Genomic DNA, 22260 nt, shown 5'->3' on the forward strand with positions numbered 1-22260 from the left:
TTTCAGATCTCACTATTATGAAAACCTAGAAACTCAATAAATTTAGAATTCAGAGCTACATAAATATGCAATTCTAGAAATCTCTAGAAATCTAAACTGTATAGCTTATTACTAAAAACTTAATCAGTGAACCTCTGAAATCCAGAGCTCAGAAAGTCAGAATCCTTCCCAGGATTTTGGCCCGATTGCCTGGGCCTGATAATTCTATATTTCAAAGCAGTTACTGGAACTTCAAAATTCCAGATCTCATTACAACAATCACAACATCTCTACAACTCTGACCATAAAAAACACCACAAACTCCACCCTACAGTAACCTTCCAACATTTCTAGACCTCATTATACAATCACAGCATTTCTAGAACTCTGAATTTCAGAAATCCAGGAATTCTGAAACTAGAAAAAGCTAGAATTCACAGCTACAGAACTTATTTGTAGACCTCTTATCAAAACCATTGGAATTCTGAACTCAATAGATCTCCAGAAAGCCCAAAATTCTAAAACACGTAGACCTCCTGAAATATTTATATATAAAAAACAAGACTTCTAGAGCTCAAAGCTTTAGCAACCGTAAAGTTTAGACAGTCTAGAAAGTCCAAACTCTCCACCCAGGAACTCAGCTGAATTTGCCACCATTGAATATGAGCTTCCAACTACCTCCATACACTCCCTTGTGCACCCACCCAGAGTACCTGCCACTGATTGTGCATTTGATGACTCTCAGAGCTTGCCCGAGTATGTCGGAGAGGATGCCAGCGACATTTGCCCACTCTCCACCTGCTCATGCCCGTCAGTGCAGTGGCCAAGTGTCTGTTTCCAGCTGGTAACGCGATAGCCCAGTGTGCTCTAAAGTGAACCGCTGATAACGCCCTGCTGTTTGATTAAGGCAAACGGACGATGAGTTGGCGTGGAAATGTGGCATCAGGTTTCTCAGCTGGAGCAGGATCTTTGAATAGGGTCACCGCTCTCACCCCTGTTGGGCAATCCAAGAACTGCTCTGAGAAGCGATTCTTGGATTGCCCAACTCTGTTCTTAGAAGGCTCAGAATACTCTTCGTTTCAGAATTGTTGGATTTCCAGTAATCAAACTTCTGGAGTCCTCATGTCCTTGATTCCAGAGCTCTGAGTTCCAGAAGTAAAAACTAGATAAAAAACTACAATTTTGCGAGTTCTGAAAGTTGTAGAATTAAGGGGCTGAGAGTCATATCATTATTTTAAGTCTAGAATTAAGATGGATTCTATTGGTCTGAGTTTAGAATTTTAAGGTTTCTAGTAATATCTGGAAGTTTAGGGTTGCTATTGCTTTGAGTTTTGGGGGCTTTATGTGTTTTTTTTGCTTTCATAGTAAATGTTTTTGAATTTTAGCGTGTCTAGAAATAAGAAGGGGTTCCTGTAGTAATCTGAATTTTAAAGGGTTTTTAGTGCTTAGTTTTGATTCTTTTGGGTCTAGTGGTTGATATTGTGGTTCTAGTAATAAGGCATTTTGGGCTTTATTTTTGAAGATTTCTAATGCTCAGTGTTGTAGAATAGTTGTTATTGCCATAATAAGATCTAGGTCTTTTTGGAGGTCATTGTCCATCTCAAAGTTCTAGACCTGATTATAGTAATGAGGCCTGGAATTGTGAAGTTTACAGTAGCTTGTAGAATTTGGGGGGGTTCTAGAGCTAGTTTTACTTTGCTTCTTGTAATGAGATCTAGACTTTTGGGGTGTCTAGAACTATTGTGTTTCTAGTAATAATGTTTTATGATGTTCAGTCCTTAGTTTTGAAATTTTGGAATCTAGGTTCCAAATTCTTCCAGGTATAGAATCTGGGTTCCTAGTGCTCAGGATTCTAGAACTGTTGTGATTCTAGTGTAGAGGTCTAGATTGAATATTTGGGTTCTAGAACTATTCTTTTTCTAGTAATGAAGTTTCCTTGGTTGCTCAGGCTTCCAGGATTCACTGTAGTTCTGAATTCTGGAATATCTGAAGTTTCTAGGGTACTATAGTGTTTGTAATAATAAAGTCTAGAATTCGAGGAGTTCCTGAGATCAAAGGTCTAGAACGGTTGTTTTTCCTTAGTTATGTCACTATGGGGTTACTTAGATGTCTAGAACTCTGAGTTCTATGTATGGAGTTAACTTTATAAGTAGCACATTTATGTTCAGGAGCCCTCAGGAGAGACGCTGCATGTTAGTTTGCTCATCTTTGATCTGTAGAAACTCTCCGGTTCCAGCCGCTGCAGTAGAACCACAACTCAAAGGAGTGACACAGCTAATGATGAAACTTTGATGCTGGAAATCAAAAGCCAGTTTGTGCAACAGAGCTTGTGGTCAAGAAACTGTATCTGGGCAAGATAATGAGATGCATTCAGCTCCCTGTTCTCCGTGCTGATTAGTATGTAGGGAGCAGTGAGCTCCTCGGTGCTCAGGGGCTGGTCCTCTCTGCCCTGGCCCACTTGATGGGGCCTCTGCTCTGGCTGGGTTTGCTGCTTTTGGTCGCTGGACTAGGCCCCCTGCAGACCAGATCCCGCAGAAACCTGACCCTGCACTCCTCCTGACCCACTTTCACTCCAACACGGGGGCACGAGTCCGGCTCAGGCTGGAGGGCAGGCATGCAGAAAACTAGACTACTTAAAGCGATAATTTGGAGAAATGTAGATGAAGGTATTCAGGACATGCATGTGTTAGAAGTTTTGCTTTTTTAGTTGTAGATTGGAGCTACAAGGCTAATGTAGCTACCAAGCAATGGAAGCTTATGTACACCAAAAAAGCATGATGAAAACTCCAGGCATATATTATTACATACAGTTTTATTCAGGAGATATGAAGCTGTACTATAGTGAAAGTATGGTACTGTATCCCAATCTAACTCAATTAAAGAGCTGAAACTGTACTATAGTGAAAGTATGGTACTGTATCTCAATCTAACTCAATTAAAGAGCTGAAACTGTACTATAGTGAAAGTGTGGTACTGTATCCCAATCTAACTCAATTAAAGAGCTGAAACTGTACTATAGTGAAAGTATGGTACTGTATCCCAATCTAACTCAATTAAAGAGCTGAAACTGTACTATAGTGAAAGTATGGTACTGTACCCCAATCTAACTCAATTAAAGAGCTGAAACTGTACTATAGTGAAAGTATGGTACTGTATCTCAATCTAACTCAATTAAAGAGCTGAAACTGTACTATAGTGAAAGTATGGTACTGTACCCCAATCTAACTCAATTAAAGAGCTGAAACTGTACTATAGTGAAAGTATGGTACTGTACCCCAATCTAACTCAATTAAAGAGCTGAAACTGTACTATAGTGAAAGTATGGTACTGTATCTCAATCTAACTCAATTAAAGAGCTGAAACTGTACTATAGTGAAAGTATGGTACTGTACCCCAATCTAACTCAATTAAAGAGCTGAAACTGTACTATAGTGAAAGTATGGTACTGTACCCCAATCTAACTCAATTAAAGAGCTGAAACTGTACTATAGTGAAAGTATGGTACTGCATCCCAATCTAACTCAATTAAAGAGCTGAAACTGTACTATAGTGAAAGTATGGTACTGTATCTCAATCTAACTCAATTAAAGAGCTGAAACTGTACTATAGTGAAAGTATGGTACTGTACCCCAATCTAACTCAATTAAAGAGCTGAAACTGTACTATAGTGAAAGTATGGTACTGCATCCCAATCTAACTCAATTAAAGAGCTGAGACTGTACTATAGTGAAAGTATGATACTGTATCTCAATCTAACTCAATTAAAGAGCTGAAACTGTACTATAGTGAAAGTATGGTACTGTATCCCAATCTAACTCAATTAAAGAGCTGAAACTGTACTATAGTGAAAGTGTGGTACTGTATCCCAATCTAACTCAATTAAAGAGCTGAAGCTGTACTATAGTGAAAGTATGGTACTGTACCCCAATCTAACTCAATTAAAGAGCTGAAACTGTACTATAGTGAAAGTATGGTACTGTACCCCAATCTAACTCAATTAAAGAGCTGAAACTGTACTATAGTGAAAGTACGGTACTGTATCCCAATCTAACTCAATTAAAGAGCTGAAACTGTACTATAGTGAAAGTATGGTACTGTATCCCAATCTAACTCAATTAAAGAGCTGAAACTGTACTATAGGGAAAGTATGGTACTGGCTCAGTTATAATATGCAGTGTTACACTGCCACCTGCAGGACTAAAATGATATTGCTTTACTTCCAGTGAACTGTAGATCACTTTTTAGGATTGAAATACAGTGAGGGTTCCCTTATGCATGCCTTCATTTGGTGTCAAGGAGTGTGTGATGAGTGTGTGACGGTACAGAGCAGCAGCAGGTGTGTGTGTGTGTGTGTGTGTGTGTGTGTATGGATACACACAAAGGAATCTTCACCATTTAACACAGACACAGCTGGTCATGGCATCTCTCTCTCTCTCTCTCTCTCTCTCTCTCTCTCTCTCTCTCTCTCTCTCTCTGTGTGTCCTACAGCCACTGTCCAGAGCTTGTCCTTCTCCTACAAGCACGTTCTGAGGGTCGTCCTAACCTTCACAGCACCGCATGGATGTTCTCCTGCCGCTGCAGATACTTTCTGAGCGTTCATCTACCTTTAGTGTCCAGTAATGTGTTTGATGGATGCTGTGTGTGTGTGTGTGTGTGTGTGTGTGATGCTGCACATTCTTCTGCCTGAGTGGGCTGTAAAACTACAATAAAAGCCCCAGAGAGGTGCTGGGAGGGGTAAGCGGGGGTAAAAGGGGGGAACCTATCAGAGACATTCCGGCCTGCTGCTCAGGAAACCCCTGTCCTGTGAGCAGCGTGTGGAGGAGCAGAGCCTTCACACCTACAGCCCCCTACGCCCCACTCCATACACTACATGTCCAAATGTTTGTGGACACCCCTTCTAATCAATACATTCAGCTACTTTAAGCTGCACCCATTGCTGACACTGATGTGCAAATCCACACACAAACACACACAGCTGGTCTAGTCCCTGTAGAGAGTACTGCCAATAGAATAGGACTCTCTGGAGCAGATCAACATTGATGACCCTATTGGCTCCATGCTGCCTAATGCCAGGCGTGGGCTAGAGGGGTATAAAGCCCCCCAGCATTGAGGAGCTGTGGAGCAGTGGAGGAACTGTGTTCTCTGGATTGATGGTGGAGGAGCTCCATCCAGAACTTTCAGGGGTGAGATGATGAGGTGGGGTGGTGATCATCATCATCCAACATCCTGACCTCACTAACGCTCTTTTTGCTGAATGCAATCAAATCCTCACAGCAAAAAGAACAAAAGTACAATAAATAGCTGGTGTCCCAATACTTTTGTCCATAGATGGTTTTTTGTAGAACGTTTAAAAGAATGGTTCTATGTTCTAAGTGTGGGTCAATAAAGTGTGTGTGTATGTGTGTGTGTGTGTGTGTGTGTGTGTGTGTGCGCGCCCGCGCGCTCTTTCGTGCATCTAGAGTGGAGTGAGTGTGCGCGTAGACAGAGAGTGTGTGAGTCAGTGAATGAGCTCGAGCCCTCGATGCCGTCTGCACGCGCGTGAAGCTAGCGACGAGACTGAAGACCCGGAGAAGATCAGGAGCTACAGGGCGCGCGACAGAGGTGGGTGGACGAGGCTTAACCAGCAGGAACTTCCTGACCTGCAGAGGAGCTTCTCAGAGCATCCAGCATCTCTCAGCTCCAGAGTGAGAGGGGTGATCTCCAGAACCGCAGTCCAGGAGCTGAACCAGCTCTACAGAACCAACTCAAACCCAGAACACAGACCTGGAGCTCAGGATGAGGTCCTCACTGCTCTGCTGGAGCAGAAAACCCAGGAATGCAGCCCAGATCCAGTGCTAGTGTCTGTACCTGGTGTAAATTGTGTAAATTGGGGCTGAATGCAATCAAATCCTCCTCACAGCAATTTTCTTCCAGACTCTGAAGTACTCTGAGCGACAAACTCTCTTCTTTCAGAAGAATGCTGGAGGAGCAGATGTCCACATACTTTTGGACAGGCTGTGTATTTGACTCCTTTACATTTTGCTCATTTGTTTTATAGATCAGAGGGGCGACGGAGGAGGAGAACACGCCACTCAGATTTCAGTAAAGCTCCTCCTCATATCAAGACTTTTGAGATCTCCTTTGAAGGAACAGAATGAGGTTCTAAGGATGGTCAGCGCTGACCACACCACTGGACAGTAGCTGAGAGGAGGATTATGGGAGTAGAAGATGACCTTCAGATGGAGACCAACCCAAACTCAAAAAGCTTCAGGGTGGTCCTCCAACTCTGCCCACCGGAACAGACAGAAACAGGTTGGTTTACCAGTTCATTCATTCATTCATTCATTCATTCATCCAATTTATTAATTCTTCCATTAATCAATTAATTTATTCATTCATTTATTCATTCATCCATTAATTCATTTACTCAGTCATCCATCTTTTCATTCAATCTTCCATTCATATATTTTACCCATTTATCCAATTTATATATTCTTTCATTTATTAATTCACCCATCCATTCTTCAATTAATCCATTAATTCATTTATTAATCTAATTCATTCATTCATTCATTCACCCAATTTATTCTTCCATCCTTTCATTGATGAATTCACCCATTCATTATTCCATTAATCCATCCATTAATTTATTTATTAATCAAATTTATTTAATATTAATTTAATTAACATATATTTATCCATTCACCCAATGTATTCATTCTTCCATCCTTCCATTTATTAATTCACCCATCCATTCTGCCATTAATTCATTCATTCACCCAATTTGTTGATTCTTCCATTCATCCATTCATTTATTTACTCAGTCATCCATCTTTATATTCAATCATCTATTAATTTATTAATTCATCCAGTTATTTATTCATTTGTTCGTTCACTACCAATTTATTAATTCTTCCATTAATCAATTAATTTATTCATCCATTAATTCATTTACTCAGTCATCAATCTTTTCATTCAATCTTCCATTCATATATTTTACCCATTTATCCAATTTATTTATTCTTTCATTTATGAATTCACCCATCCATTCAGTTATTTATTCATTCATTCGTTCACTACCATTATTTAATTGAAGTTTTGAATGAAAAGCTGAGAGTGTGAGTTAGTCAGTGAATGAATGAGTGAATAAGACTTAATCAATAAATAAATATGAATCCCAAATGAGTGAATGAGTGATTTCCCCCCCTAATTTACATAAAACTGATTCATTAATTCGTTCATTTATTTATTTATTCATCCCCTCACTTGTGCAGTCATATCCACTCACTGCTTATTTATTCACCAATTAATTAATTAAAAATGAATTCACTCATTATTCATTTCATTCATTCATTCAGTTCTTTATTTTCTAATTCACATTCATTCATTCACTGACTGAACAAATGAAGAGCTGAAAGTCAGAATGACTGAGTGAATAAATGAAGAGCTGAAAGTCAGAATGACTGAGTAAACAAATGAAGAGCTGAAAGTCAGAATGACTGAGTAAACAAATGAAGAGCTGAAAGTCAGAATGACTGACTGAACAAATGAAGAGCTGAAAGTCAGAATGACTGGGTGAATAAATGAAGAGCTGACAGTCAGAATGACTGACTGAATAAATAAAGAGCTGAAAGTCAGAATGACTGAGTGAATAAATGAAGAGCTGAAAGTCAGAATGACTGAGTGAATAAATGAAGAGCTGAAAGTCAGAGTGACTGAGTGAATAAATGAAGAGCTGAAAGTCAGAATGACTGACTGAACAAATGAAGAGCTGAAAGTCAGAATGACTGAGTGAAAAAATGAAGAGCTGAAAGTCAGAATGACTGAGTGAATAAATGAAGAGCTGAAAGTCAGAATGACTGAGTGAATAAATGAAGAGCTGAAAGTCAGAATGACTGACTGAACAAATGAAGAGCTGAAAGTCAGAATGACTGACTGAATAAATGAAGAGCTGAAAGTCAGAATGACTGAGTGAATAAATGAAGAGCTGAAAGTCAGAATGACTGACTGAACAAATGAAGAGCTGAAAGTCAGAATGACTGACTGAATAAATGAAGAGCTGAAAGTCAGAGTGACTGAGTGAATAAATGAAGAGCTGAAAGTCAGAATGACTGACTGAACAAATGAAGAGCTGAAAGTCAGAATGACTGAGTGAAAAAATGAAGAGCTGAAAGTCAGAATGACTGAGTGAATAAATGAAGAGCTGAAAGTCAGAATGACTGAGTGAATAAATGAAGAGCTGAAAGTCAGAATGACTGACTGAACAAATGAAGAGCTGAAAGTCAGAATGACTGACTGAATAAATGAAGAGCTGAAAGTCAGAATGACTGAGTGAATAAATGTTGGAGTAACTGTCTCTGCTGTCCAGGGAAGAAGGCTTTCTACTAGACTTTAGAGGAACATTGCTGTGAGGATTTGATTGTGTTCAGTGATGAGCGTTAGTGAGGTCAGGATGTTGGATGGTCATCACTCTCTCACTCGCTGTGAAACTGGCTGTTGTTGTGTTTGATTGCAGCCGAGCCACGTGCGACAGTCAGAGTTTCAGGGATGAACACTGTCACTGTCCAAACCGGCAGGGTGAGTGAAGCTCTGACTGACCACACACATCCATGCCACAAATGCATGCCACACTGTTTGTCCAAAAGTTTGTGGACACCTGCTCCTCCAACCTTCTTCTGCAATCAAGGCTGTTAGCAGGTAGTTTGTCCCTCTTTACTACAGTTACAGCCTGTTCTCTTCTGGAAAGGCATGTCTGTGTGTGTGTGTGTGTGTGTGTGTGTGTGTGTGTGTGTGTGTGTGTGTGTGTTTAGGCTCGTCGTTCTGCTCACGTTCTAGAGTTTGACTCTGTTTGGAGTGAAGAAGCTTCTCTTAGAGATGTCTACGAGTCAACAGCCCAGGTACAGTATTAACCCCCAACCCTCTTCAGCATCACCACTACCCCAACCACCCTGCCCCCCCGCCCCCTCCCCAGCTGACCACACCAACCAGCTTCAGGCTCTACTCAGCTTCAGTATGGTAATAATCCGGTAACTCTCTCGCTCTCGTTCTCTCTCTCAGCCCTTGGTGGAGTGTGTGATGAAGGGATATAACGGGTGTGTGATGGCCTATGGGCCCCCCAACAGCCTGGACCCCCACTCAGGTCAGTCCAGCTGCGGCAGACTGAGGGGCATCATCAGCCTGGCTTCTGACCACATCTTCAGCTGTATCCTTTGGATATAGTTTCTCAAATTCCTGACACACACAGACACAGCTCTTCCACTGCTCCACAGCTCCTCAATGCTGGGGGGCTTTATACCCCTCTAGCCAACGCCTGGCATTATTAGGCAGCATGGAGCCAATAGGGTCATGATGTTGATCTGCTCCAGAGAGTCCTATTCTATTGGCAGTACTTCTTCTCTACAGGGACTAGACAAGCTGTGTGTATGCATTGGCATTTGCACATCTGTTACAGCAATGGGTGAAACTTAATGTAGCTCAGTGCATTCACTATAGAAGGGGTGTCCACAAACATTTGGACATATAGTGAATCTTCCATTGAGTTCATTGTTTATCTTATTGAATGAAACCAGATTAAGAAACCCACCCTTAATGTGAACCCCCTCAGCTCCAGAGTCCTCTCACTGCACAGTCAGAGTGTCCTTCTACCACATCTCCAATGAGAAGATCTACGACCTGCTGGTGAGTGGTTTACTCCAAACAGCGGTGCTAGCCTCGCTCCTGAGCCCTCGCTACCAGTTAGCTCTATGCTAGCTGTTTTGGTTCAATATTAGCCAGCCGGACTCATTTACTAAGAAGCTCATAGCACTTCACACAGCAGAATCTCTTTAATGCACCTGTTCAGGAGCCTCAGGTGAGTGAGGTGTGCCGTATCCATGACACTGAGGAGGCGGTGCTTCTGGAAGGGCTGAGAGAGGTGGAGGTGAGCTCGGCCCAGGAACTGCTGCAGGTGTACCGCAGCGGGACCGCCCACAGGAACGCAGGTGAGTAGAGATTCGCTTGTACTATTATACACTGTCCAAAAGTATCCAGACAGCCCTTCTAATGAGTGAGTTCTGATGCCAGACGGTGCCCCCTTACACGCTCTGGATGCTCTGGAGCTCTGGAGGTTACCATGCCCAATGCTGAGCGTGGGCTAGAGGGGTATAATGCCCCCCAGCACTGAGCTGTGGGGTTCTCTGGAGTGATGATGGAGCTCCGTCCAGTACCTTTGGGATGAGCTGGAGGGGCAGAACTAACTAACATCCAACCTCAGCCCCTGACCTCACTGATGCTCTCACAGTCTTGTGGGGCTGAATGCAATCAAATCTCACTAGACTCGATCAGCCTCTCTGTGTTCCTGTGTGCAGGTGTCTCTAAGGGGGATTTTGCCAGCAAGTCTCACATGGTGTTCAACGTCATGGTCATAAACACAAGAGGTCAGTCTGATAACGGTGAGCTCAAACAGACTATAGATTATATACAGAAACCTTGTATCTCCAGAACTGCAGAACTATTTCAGTGGAAGTCATATTAAATATTTGGAGCATTTCTATTGGTCCATTCATCATCTAATCCTGATACAGTATAAATAACAACTGCCAGATTTACATTATGGAGAAAAGAAAAAGAAATCAGCCTCCTATTCTTATTCTCACTGAAACTGAGACCCTCCAAACCCCCCCAGTTACTGCATTCTTTATTTGTGTGGAGGTAATCTCATCACATCCATCCAACACTTACACAACCTGAGCCTCCCCTAGGTGGGTCAGCACGCTAGCAGAGCCCCGGCCCCCTCAAGTGCATGTGTGTGTGTGTGTGTTATTGTTGGGTGATAAGGGCATACCGGATACCCCGCGCTCTCTCTGAGCCGGACTGGATTCTTCTTTTTAATGAGATCGTCCACCCTACTGGACTAACGTGTGTGCGTTTGTGATCAGACATGTCAAACTCACATGTCTGTGAGTCAAAATCACAACAACATGATTATTAATCTCATAAAAGCTCCATCTTTATGTTTCTAAAGATTTGCTGTGGTTTACATTTTTATATTACTGTATATAATATTCATAACACATATTATCATAAGTGTCATGTGTCATTTATGTCATTTTTCACTTTTCTCCATAATGAGAATCTGGCAGTTGTTCTTTATACTGTATCAGAATTTCATGATGAACGGACCAATAGAAATGCTCCAAAATGACCTGGAATGAAATCTTTATCCATTGACTTTCATTGAAAGTTCAGAAGGTTTTTCCCTTCTACTGTAAAGCTGCTGTTTTAGAGATACAAGGTTGTTGCACGACTGCAATGCTATATATAATACATATTATAAAATAATAAATCAACTCAACTGTGTGTGTGTGTGTGTGTGTGTGTGTGTGTCTGTATTTGTGTGTGTGTGTTAAATGTCATAGAGGGACTTTTAACAGCCAGTAAGCTCTCTCTGGTAAGTTGATCGCACCCAGACACACATGTGAAACACCCCTGCTTTGATAAAATACACTGCGGCGTGTGTTTTATCAGTGTTTGTGTGTGTGTGTGTGTGTGTGTGTGTTTAAATCATTCCCTAGAAAAAAAACTGTACTTCTCTTTGCTTTTTTTAGGTGGATCTTGCAAGTTCAGCAAAAGTAAGATTAATCACACACACACATACACACTAATTCATAGTAGATACTAAATATTTCATAGTAGATACTAAATAATTCATAATGGATACTGAGTAATTCATAGTGGATATTGAATAATTCATAGTAGATACTGAGTAATTAATAGTAGATACTGAATAATTCATACCGGATACTGAGTAATTCATAGTGGATATTGAGTAATTAATAGTAGATACTGAATTATTCATACTGGATGCTGAGTAATTCATAGTGGATATTGAGTAATTCATAGTGGATACTGAGTAATTCATAGTAGATACTAAGTAATTCATAGTGGATATTGAGTAATTCATAGTAGATATTAAGTAATTCATAGTAGATACTAATTAATTCATAGTGGATACTGAATAATTCATAATGGATACTGAATAATAATCATTGTGGATATTGAATAATTCATAGTAGATACTGATTAATTCATAATGGATATTGAGTAATTCATTGTGGATATTGAATAATTCATACTGAGTAATTCATAGTGGATATTGAATAATTCATACTGAGTAATTCATAGTGGACACTGAATGCCTGTAGTTTAAGGGGTTACAGTTTGCCTTGCCAACTCTTTCAACACCATCATTCGGTTATCACTCTCTGACTCGCTTTCTTACTCTGCCTCTTACACTCACTCATTTTACTCTCTTTATTATCTGTGGTTGTGTGTGTGTGTGTGTGTGTGTGTGTGTGTTGTGTAAGGCTGCATACCGCAGTTCTGCAGCTCAGGGTGTGAGGAGGAGTTTCCATGAGGTTCCAGAAAACCTGCAGGAGGCCAAAACTCTCAAACGCTCTCTGACCATCTTCAGAAACGTGAGTGAACGTCCACAAACATTTGGACATATAGTGTATGTTCATTATGAACTTATGTACATTGTGCTCAAACAACTGTTCACTGTATAAAATGTTAGCCTTACCAGAATAGATCAGACCAGCTTGTACACACTGCTGTAGCTCATGTAGGACTTACATGTTAAATTACAGTGTTATTAATATTTAATATTTAATTACATCATTTAATATCATTTAATTACTTCTGACTTATTCTGTATGTTTTAATTTGTCAGAAAACCACTGAAATGTTGCATTTAGATCCATAATAATACAGGTTCTCTTCCACTTATAAATATTAATGTGGTGAAGATTAAAGTCCCAGACTGTCTCCTTCTCTATTAATGGGTTATGATGATAAAATATAGTCCTTATGAATTCATATATTTATTACTACCTGCTGTAACTGAGGCTTTTAAGGGTTAAATGTGTTTCTGTTATGCTTGGGAGGGGGAGTGGAGAGAGGCAGGGGGAGTGGGGAGAAGGGGGGGGGTCACATTTTTTAAAAAATGAGTTCGAGAGGATCCTGAAAGTGGCCATGTTGCCATGGTTACTTTTACTACAGATAAAGGCAGCTCTTTTCCCTCCATTGGACCGTTTCTGAAAAACAAAGGCTCTGAGATAACCAGGGAAGAAGACTTTCTGCTAGATCCTACAGGACCACTGCTGTGAGGATCTGATTGCATTCAGCAACAAGAGCGTCCCCAACTCCCCAACTCATCTTAAAAGTACTGGATGGAGCTCCTCCACCATCATTCCAGAGAACACAGCTCTTCCACTGCTCCACAGCTCCTCAATGCTGGGGGGCTTTATACCCCTCTAGTCCACGCCTGGCATTAGGCAGCATGGAGCCAATAGGGTCATGATGTTGATCTGCTCCAGAGAGTCCTATTCTATTGGCAGTACTTCTTCTTCTCTACAGGGACTAGACAAGCTGTGTTTGTGCATTTGCACATCTGTGTCAGCAATGGGTGCAGCTTAAAGTAGCTGAATGCATTCATTAGAAGAGGTGTCCACAAACATTTGGACATGTAGTGTATTTGTTCCATATAAAACTCACGTGTAGGGTCACTGGTGGGTTTGGGTAGTAAATAAAGTGGCTATATTTGTGTTGTAGTCATGGTGACGTCTGTGTAATGTCAGCGCTGGTGAATTATGGGTAATGTAGTTTTTGTTTTTGGGATTGCAGGTGATATTTTCTCTGAGTGCTGCAGGCTGCCAGCATGTTCCGTACAGAGAGTCCAAACTCACCCGCGCTCTGAGAGACTGGTGAGGGTCATTCTTCATTTATTTATCTTCATCATCATCATCATCATCAAGATAGACAAAAGTACGGCACCCTTTCACTACTATGTATAATGAAAGCTGTGTTCTGCGTTCTGGTCGTTGTGTTTTTGATGCAGTCTTGGAGGAAACTGTCAGACGTGCCTGCTGGTAACCGTGGCGACCCAGTCATCCTCGATAACTGAGACAATGAGCTGCCTTCAGTTTGCTGCCCAAGCCATGAGCGTACCTTCACGGCCAATACACACCTCGCAGATATACTACGCTCCAGCACAGGTAAACATACACACCTGTACCTTCACGGCTAATACACACCTTGCCGAGATACTACACACCTGCCACGGTAAACCGACAGATATGCTACACATCTGCACAGGTTAGCCTACAGATATGCTACACACCTGTGCTGTGATGGTCAGTGAACACCTTGCTGATATGCTACACACCTGCACAGGTAAACATACACACCTGTGCCGTAATGGTCAGTGAACACCTTGCTGATATGCTACACACCTGCACAGGTAAACATACACACCTGTGCCGTAATGGTCAGTGAACACCTTGCTGATATGCTACACGCCTGCACAGGTAAGCATCCACATTTATACCATGATGGTCAGTAAACACCTTGCTTATATACTACACACCTGAACAGGTAAACGTAGCCATTCATCATCATGGTTAATCAGAACTCACCTGTTCAGGTACAATAACACTGGTATTTCGTACAGTGTTTATCATCCCAGTGTCTCTAAATGATCAGGAATATGATCCCTGTCCTGTCAGGTGCAGAAGATGAGGCCAGCAGAAAGGAGCACCCTCCCCCTGACCAGAGCACAGACACTTCCTCCGGTCAGCGCAGACAGAAGAGTGAGTCTCATAAAGTCCCCTTCTCTAGGTCTAGAATCAGCTGTGGGCCTCGTTCAGTGTGTGGAGAGCCCTGAGTCCTGTGAGAAGGTTGCTTGAACAGGCCTCATTAAACCTATTGTATGAAGGACTTTATGAGCCAGGCCCTTGACCGTGACTGTGTGAGAGTGACCTTGGGGCAAAACAAGCGGTCATTTATTGATGGTCTGTTTTATTTGCATTGTCTTCTCTGTTATGGTCGGTTTCCAAAGCAACACTCTATTATCTGACCTGGATCAAAGCATAAGATCTGAGGGTGAGGGTGCTTCACCAGGATGATGACCAGTTCCTCTCAATGGGATCAACTGTTGGGATGGTGGTCTGCTCTCAGCACAGCAGTGACACTGATGTTCAAGCTAGTGGTCATGGAAGTGTGTGTGTAGCTCTGGTATGGGTGTAACCAGTATGGCTTTACTGGTTGACATGTTGTGTCCTGTCCAGTCTCAGGCCTGCCTGCCCCCTATCCTGGCCACTTCAGGGTCTCTGCCCAGACCAAAACCCAAAGCCAGGAGCAGCCTGGAAAGCTCAGAGAGCCACTCTTTCCTCCCCCAGCTGGAGAAACCGTCACCAACGGAGATGAACGGACGCCACGGCCGTGGATCTCAGAACATGGGGGAGAAGAGCAGACCTGTGGATGGTAATGACATTGTAGCTATATGTCCAAATGTTTGTGGACACCTCTTCTAATTAATGCATTCAGCTACTTAAAGTTGCACCCATTGCTGACACAGATGTGCAGATGGAGCTTCATCCAGTGCTTTTGGATGGGATGAGTTGGAGAGTTGGAGAGGATGAGGTAAGGCGGTAATCATCCAACATCAATAACGTCAACATCAATGACCTCATAACGCCTTGTTGCTGTATGCAATCAAATCAAAATCTAGTGGAAAGCCTTCTTCCTTGGACAGCAGAGACCATTACAGTTACTTCAACAAAAGCAGCAAGATTTTAGAAGAAACAATGAATGAGCAAGTGTCCAAATACTTTTGTCCAATTTGTGTATATATGTGTTTGTAGGTGGAGCATGGATGCACTGTAGGTCCAAATGTATGTGGACACATTCTCCTCCAGTATTCTTCTGAGGTAACAGCCTCTACTCCTCTGGGAAGGCTTGACGCTAGATGTTGGAACATGGCTGTAAACAGGAGTTGATTGCATTCAGCCCTACAAGAGAAAGAGCATCAGTGAGGTCAGGTACTGATGTTGGGTGATTAGTTAGTTCTGCCCCCCCAAACTCCTCCCAAAGGTACTGGTTGGAGCACCATCATCACTCCAGAGAACCCCACCGCCCAATATTGTAACACCAGTGTCAGCAATGGGGCCGTTCATTCTAAGGGTCGTCTGAATACTTTTGGACACACAGGTTCTGGTCCGTTGATGTGGAGCAGAGTGACTGTGTTAATGCTGGTTGTCTGTTGCAGTGTGTGCTCTGAAAGGTGCCGTCCCACTGTCCCACGGAATCTCCGCCACGCGTCTGTCCTCATCCTCATCCTCGCTGGGCTCCTCGCTCGCCCCCGGCACTGCCCCGGAGTGTCCCAACTGCAAGCAGGAGCGTAAGATCAGGGAGGAGTACGACAAATTTATCATTCAGGTGAAGAGAGACAGAGACGGCCTGAGCCAGAGAGTGACCGAGCTGGAGCAGGAGCTGAAGACACGAGGACGAGAGGGGACAGAGAGTGGCAGACAAAGTACGAGAGAGGAGAGAGAGAGCAGGAGAGAGAGCGTTAGAGAGGTAGGAGAGCGTACGAAAGGGTGGAAAGACAACGGGAGAGAGGAGCGAGAGAGCGCGAGAGAGGGGAGAGAGAGAGTTAGAAAGGAGAGAGAGAGTGGAGAAGAAGGAAAAGCAGAAGACTGGAATGGAGGAGGGCGAGCGAGAGGGAATGACTCAGGGAGAAAGGAATCCTCCACCCCACGTGAAGAAAAGAGCGCAGAGGTAAAGAGCCAAGAGTTCACCCTGAAAAAAAAGGAGTCCTCTCTGACCGTTCTGTCTCGCTCAGAACTAAAGACCTGGACGTTACCCTTTACCCTTTAACTGACCACTCATTCACTATCCCCAGGGAGCACACTCTTCCCAATTCATGCTCCCTAGTGGCCATACCTAGACTTTACAATAAAGTCTTTAAACTTGCTACAGAAGGCTTTGCATGTGTGTGTGTGTCTGAAGGAAGAGCTCCAGTCCATGAAGGCCTTTCTGAGAGTGTGTACTCAGCAGGAGAAAACACTGGCGCACACACTCCAGCGCGAGAGGGAGCGCTTCGCTCAGAATGTCTTGGAGCTGCAAGCTGAGCTGGAGAGAAAGAGGAACATGAGCACTCAACGGATCACCAGCCTCCACTCACACACGGTACACACACACGGTACACACCCACACACACCTAAGAAGTAGGAAGCTCTGTATGTTAGATGAGAGTTAATGTGATCAGATCAGACAAAGAACCTCAGAGGAACCTCTAAGAAACGACAGGCCTTCGTTGCATTGTTCAGGAGTCCACCATCAGGCAACCACTATACTAGAATGGTGAGCAGGCACCAGGATAACAAACCAAAAGGAATCTGATCTAGAAGCAGACCACCTAGAATATATTTCAGCTCAGAACATCTACAGTATAGTCTAGAACAAGAATGTCTAGAATGTGATCTAAAAGTAGAACATCTAGAATCTATTTCAGCTCAGAACATCTAGAATCTGATCTTGAAGCAGAAGCATTTCAATCTGATCACAGAACCACTCAAATATGATATAGAAGCATAATATCTAGAATCTGTTTTAGCTCAGAACATCTAGAATCTGATCTAGATGCAGAACATCTACAATATCATCTGGAAGCAGAACACCTGGAGTCTGATCTAGAAGCAGAACATAGAACATCCAGAACCTATTTAAGTTCAGCACATCTAGAATCTGATCTAGAAGCAGAAATTCTCAAATCTGATCCAAAAGCATAACATCAAAAATGTTATGCTGATCTAGAAGCAGAACATCTACAAGATCATCTAGAAGCAGAACATCTACAAGATCATCTGGAAGCAGAACATCCGGAATCTGATCTATACGCAGAACATTTACAATATGATCTGGAAGCAGAACATCTGGAATCTGAACTAGAAGCAAAACATACAGAACATCAAGAATCTATTTTAGCTCAGAACATCTAGTATCTGATCTAGAAGCAGAACCATTCAAATCTGACCTGGAAGCAGAACATATAGAACATCTAGGATGTTTTTTTTTAGCTTAGAACATCTAGAATCTGACCAGGCTCCTCTTCATTGAGACCCGTACAGTATAAAAGACAAGAATAATCACAGAACATCAGAGCATGAGTAACACTGAGGTCTCCGGTTGTTCTTGGTCACAGTCCTGATGAGTCCCGTACTATCAAGCCTTCTGTAAGCTGAGTCAGGTGTGAAACACCTGCAGAACCTCCTAACATTCAGAAACGCTGTGTTTTAGGAGCGCCTGCTGTCGGAGCTGGGCCGAGTGAGAGAGGAGTGTGAGGCACTGAGGGAGAGCGCAGCTCTGTCCGGCGCTCAGCTGCAGAAGGAAAAGGTCACCACTTCTCTTCTTTCACATTTAAACCTTCAATAAACCCAAAACACAGAAAAGTGAGCTGCCCTTCTCGTTATTGCAGGCCGAGCTCATCTCTCACATCGACAACACCAAGAGCTGCTATGAAAAAGTGAGCAGCTTAATACACTTCTGCTTTGTAAAGGATGCCCTCAGCATGTGCTGAACGCTGTGTGTGTGTGTGTGTGTGTGTGTACGCTGCCCCCTGCAGGTGTGCTCAGAGAATGCTGAACTGAAGGCCAGACTGGAAGCTCTTCTGAAAGACCCCTCCAGGCCATGCTCGGGCTGCCACAGCAGCACGGACACACACACTTCACACGTTCACACTGACAGACACACCTCACACACTCACACGGACACACACTCCTCCTCACATATGCACACGGTCACCACAAACACAGAGCTGCTGCTTATGTCACACCGCATCTCCCAGCAGTGCACCACTGACCTTCCACAAGGTGAGGCCCTCTATAAACATGGACTGAGGAGCGCTGCAGAGCTGAAGCCAGTAGCAGCATCCTGTAGCGTGGATTGAATTCATGGATTGTGATAGTTGGGGGATCACATGCATGTGGTGCAGGGCTAAGGTGCTATAAAGGGTTCCTTGAGCGATGCCGTGGACGACCCCTTTTGGCCCCATAAAGATCCATAAGGGGGTTTAGTGTGAGGAACCTTTTCAGACCTTAAAGGTCTAAAGAAACTTCACTTAATGAGTGATGGTTCTATGATATGATATCGCTCAAAGAACCCTTTGTAGCACCTTTATTTAAATTGTGTATGTAAAAGTAAAAAAAATAATAAAATGCTAATATTAAAAAAAAAAAAAGTCATATTTGAATCTGCTTTAAAATCTAAGATTTCATTGGATGATCTGGATGGTGCATTTAAGCCTCTAATTGGCTGGCAGGTGATGCCAAAACATGTCGAAAAATGATCTCTGAGCACTGGTGTAACTGGTGTAATGCTCTGATGTAACATATGGAAAAAGTAACTGGATTTCAGGCTGAAGGCCCCTCTCTCTCTCTCTCTGTTCATTCAGACACTAAGTGCTGTTATAGTCAATGTTCTGGCTTCCCTGAATCATCTGAAGCTGGATTTGCAGACAGATCGACCGAGCCAACCTCATACACCTGCCACTGTGACCTGGCACTGCACAAACCCAACATCTACAAACAGCTGTGAGTGTAATACACAGGACATCTACACTAATACACATGACATAAAAGATGAAAGTCAACTGTTCATCTGATATAACATGACTATGGACACCATGCTGTCTAATGCCGTGCGTAGGCTAGAGAGGTATAAAGCCCCCCAGCATTGAGCTGTGGAGCACTGGAATACTTTTGGATGGGATGAGTTGGGGAGTATCAATCAAATCCCCACAGCAATCAATAAAAGTTCCTCGTAGAAAGCCTAGTAGAAAGTCTTCTTCTCTGGACAGTAGAGACAGTTACTCCAACTATTTTTAATCCCCTTGATTTCAGAAGAAACACTGAATGAGCAGGTGTCCCAATACTTTTGTCCATATAGTGTAAGTATGTCTTTTGTGTGTGTGTGTTTGTGTGTGTGTGCAGGCGGAGGGAGCACAGCCTGCTGCTGGACGTGATGCTGGTGCTGTACAAGAGAGAGTGGTTTCTGCAGGACGCCATGCCCTATGTCCGTCGTACGCTCAGGAAGTGTGGCCTCTCTCTCGAACACACACACTGAAGCTCCTGCTTGGTTTAATGTGGAGAGAAACACAGAGCCTGGATTTAAAAACCTGAAATGTGTCTGTTATCTTTCATATTTATAAAAGTGGACATTTGTGGACAGTGTTTTATAATAAACATAATAAAGATTGTGTACTCTCAGTTTGTCTACAAATATAGAAAATAGTGATTATATTGGTGGATTAGGAGCAGGAGAAGCCTGGCTACCAACCAGCCTGGTCTCTAACACAACTGCCTGCACCACATCTGCATTGGATTGTGCCACTGATCTGGCATTACAATGTTCCGACCCCTCTTTCTTGGTTATAGAGACCAAAACTATGGACACTACGTACTTCAGGCTTTGACACAGAGGTCAACATCCCAACATCCTTTTTCATTAAGGAAAGACAGAGGCCTGTTGAGTCTAGTTTTCTTCAGGAGAACAAATTTAAAACAACATTTCCAACAACTTTAAGCCACTATGAATACACAGTGATGCCTTTTGGCCTTATTAACACCTCCCAAGGTTCCAAGTGTTCATCAGTGATGTTATGTATGTATAACTATGAGCTCCCCCTCTATGATTTGCTGGAGTCACTTCTGGATTTTCACAACCCATTATAACATCACTGACAACCCTGTTTAGTTCCTCTCTCCTATAAATATGCTGATGTTTTAGCCTGGGGAAAAACACACTCCTGAACTAATTAAAAGATGAGCCTAATAGGGGTGGCACGGTGGCACCACAGGTAGTGTGAGTGTGTCGCACAGCTGCAGGGGACCAGGGACATGGGTTCAATTCTCGTTCGCTGTCTGTAAGTTTGTTGTTTTTTTCCCATTGTTCATGTGGAGTTCCTCCCGGTACTCCAGTTTCCAGTGAGCCTGACCCGGAAGAAGCAGATATGCAGATGGATGGATAGATGAACTTAATAACATTAACATCAAAAATCCACAACATTAAGCCATTAAACACACTTACTCACACACATACACACACACACACATTTATATATATATATGTGGAAGAGCTGAAACACAATCCTTCGTCCACAGCAACAAAGAAGGTGTTGACAAAATCTGCAGCGAAGCTCATGGATATCACTGGAAAGGGAATTTGTGTGTCAGCAAAGATACCTTTACTGTGACTGACATCACCGGTGTAGAGCGAGACTACAATTGTACAAAGATCACAGTGGTAAAAAGAGAAGGGTCGATTGCTGTAGCTTGTGATTGTGTTGAAGAAAAATGTGTACCTGTACACTATGAAAAGCCACCAGGCGATTTCAAGCCTAACGCAGCAAAACCCTGTGTTAGCACTTTAAAGGTCTGTAAGTCTGCAGGCTATCCGCCAGCTGTTTGATCAATCTTCTCCCTGGTCTCTTCCATGTGAACCCCATCTCCTTCATCCTCCATCCTCCTCCTCCTGTAGAGGTTCTTCTTCGTTACCTGCAGCGCTGTTTCTCTTATTGCTGTGCTCGGCCTGTGCTTGAGGAGAGCAGCGGGTGCATCCATACTGAAGAGGCCGAGCTGATGCTGTCTATCCCTAGCATTTACAACTTAGCCCTGGAAATATCAGCACTTCCTGTTTTCCTCTTTATGAATCTGAATGATTGTATAATTGATTGTAGCAAATAAAGTGTGTGAAGCAGCAATTACATGTTCTCTCTTATTGAGTCACATCACCCTGCACTACATTTGCATTGGTTTGTGCCGTTGATCCAACATAATAATTTTCTGACGCCTCTTTAGTTTAGAGACCCAAACTATGGAAACTATGTCCAATAGTTTCTGAAACAGAAACAGGGCAATATCCCTGCCACCCTCCGGCCCTTTTTCACAAAAAAAAAAAAATAAATCCTTTGCAATCAATCACAGTTAAGCACTGCCACCCAAGTCACTTAACACTCAAAGCCTTGGAACAACTCAGAGGGGCCTGTCATGGCTGCTTAGGCCAGACACCGAGGGATGAACACTCACAGAGATGCGTCCAATGAAAGTACTTTTATAACACAAAAGGGAATAATACAAAGAGCAAACGAAAGCAAGTAATGCAGCAACTAATGGGCATTAAAAGGAAAGCAATGTAAACTAGACAACCAAAAGGGCGAACACAAAGCACACCTGAGACCGGGGGGGCTCTGGGAGCTGAGCTGGGTGAGCAGGGTAAGGAAACGGGGGGAATATAAACAAAACCTACAGGCCGTGCCTGGGGAGACTATGGGGGAAACTAAGGATGCGCGTGAACCGTGTAGACACTACTCAAAAGGGGAGAAGAGAGCTGGAGAACCAGTCGCTGAACCATAAACAGCTTGGCCAACCAAACCTGACAATGCAGTGTGGAAGAGGGTCGCCTAGCTGGAGCAAGAGTCGTGGGTAA

The 22260-nt window shown here is 42.9% G+C and overlaps 1 protein-coding gene across 2 annotated transcripts; it reads left to right on the top strand.

The window, feature by feature from the left end:
* The first annotated feature begins 5451 nt into the window (after nt 1–5451).
* On the top strand, nt 5452–20032 carry LOC140564548 (uncharacterized). Of its 2 annotated transcripts, none has more exons than XM_072690122.1 (22): nt 5452–5580; nt 6017–6270; nt 8474–8535; nt 8769–8855; nt 9016–9160; nt 9563–9636; nt 9800–9938; nt 10305–10388; nt 11355–11386; nt 11544–11567; nt 12303–12413; nt 13621–13700; nt 13835–13991; nt 14502–14585; nt 15063–15258; nt 16043–16554; nt 16786–16965; nt 18076–18171; nt 18254–18301; nt 18401–18647; nt 19229–19367; nt 19767–20032. In XM_072690122.1, exons 2-22 carry the CDS (start codon nt 6174–6176, stop codon nt 19897–19899), a joined length of 2727 nt encoding a protein of 908 aa, XP_072546223.1. In that variant the 5' UTR covers nt 5452–5580; nt 6017–6173; the 3' UTR covers nt 19900–20032. The 2 variants fall into 2 exon arrangements, with proteins under 2 accessions (XP_072546223.1, XP_072546224.1); XM_072690123.1 differs by having other exon boundaries at nt 10305–10373.
* Nucleotides 20033–22260: the final 2228 nt, after the last annotated feature.

The sequence above is a fragment of the Salminus brasiliensis genome, chromosome 10, assembly GCF_030463535.1.
Source record: "Salminus brasiliensis chromosome 10, fSalBra1.hap2, whole genome shotgun sequence".
NCBI lineage: Eukaryota > Metazoa > Chordata > Actinopteri > Characiformes > Bryconidae > Salminus > Salminus brasiliensis.

Coding starts and splice junctions, on each gene's coding strand:
- LOC140564548 (XM_072690122.1), top strand. CDS start 6,174: ATGGGAGTAGAAGATGACCTTCAGATGGAGACCAACCCAAACTCAAAA. Junction 8,856..9,015: donor TCTACGAGTCAACAGCCCAG/GTACAGTATTAA, acceptor TCTCTCTCTCAG/CCCTTGGTGGAGTGTGTGAT. Junction 11,387..11,543: donor CAGCCAGTAAGCTCTCTCTG/GTAAGTTGATCG, acceptor TGCTTTTTTTAG/GTGGATCTTGCAAGTTCAGC.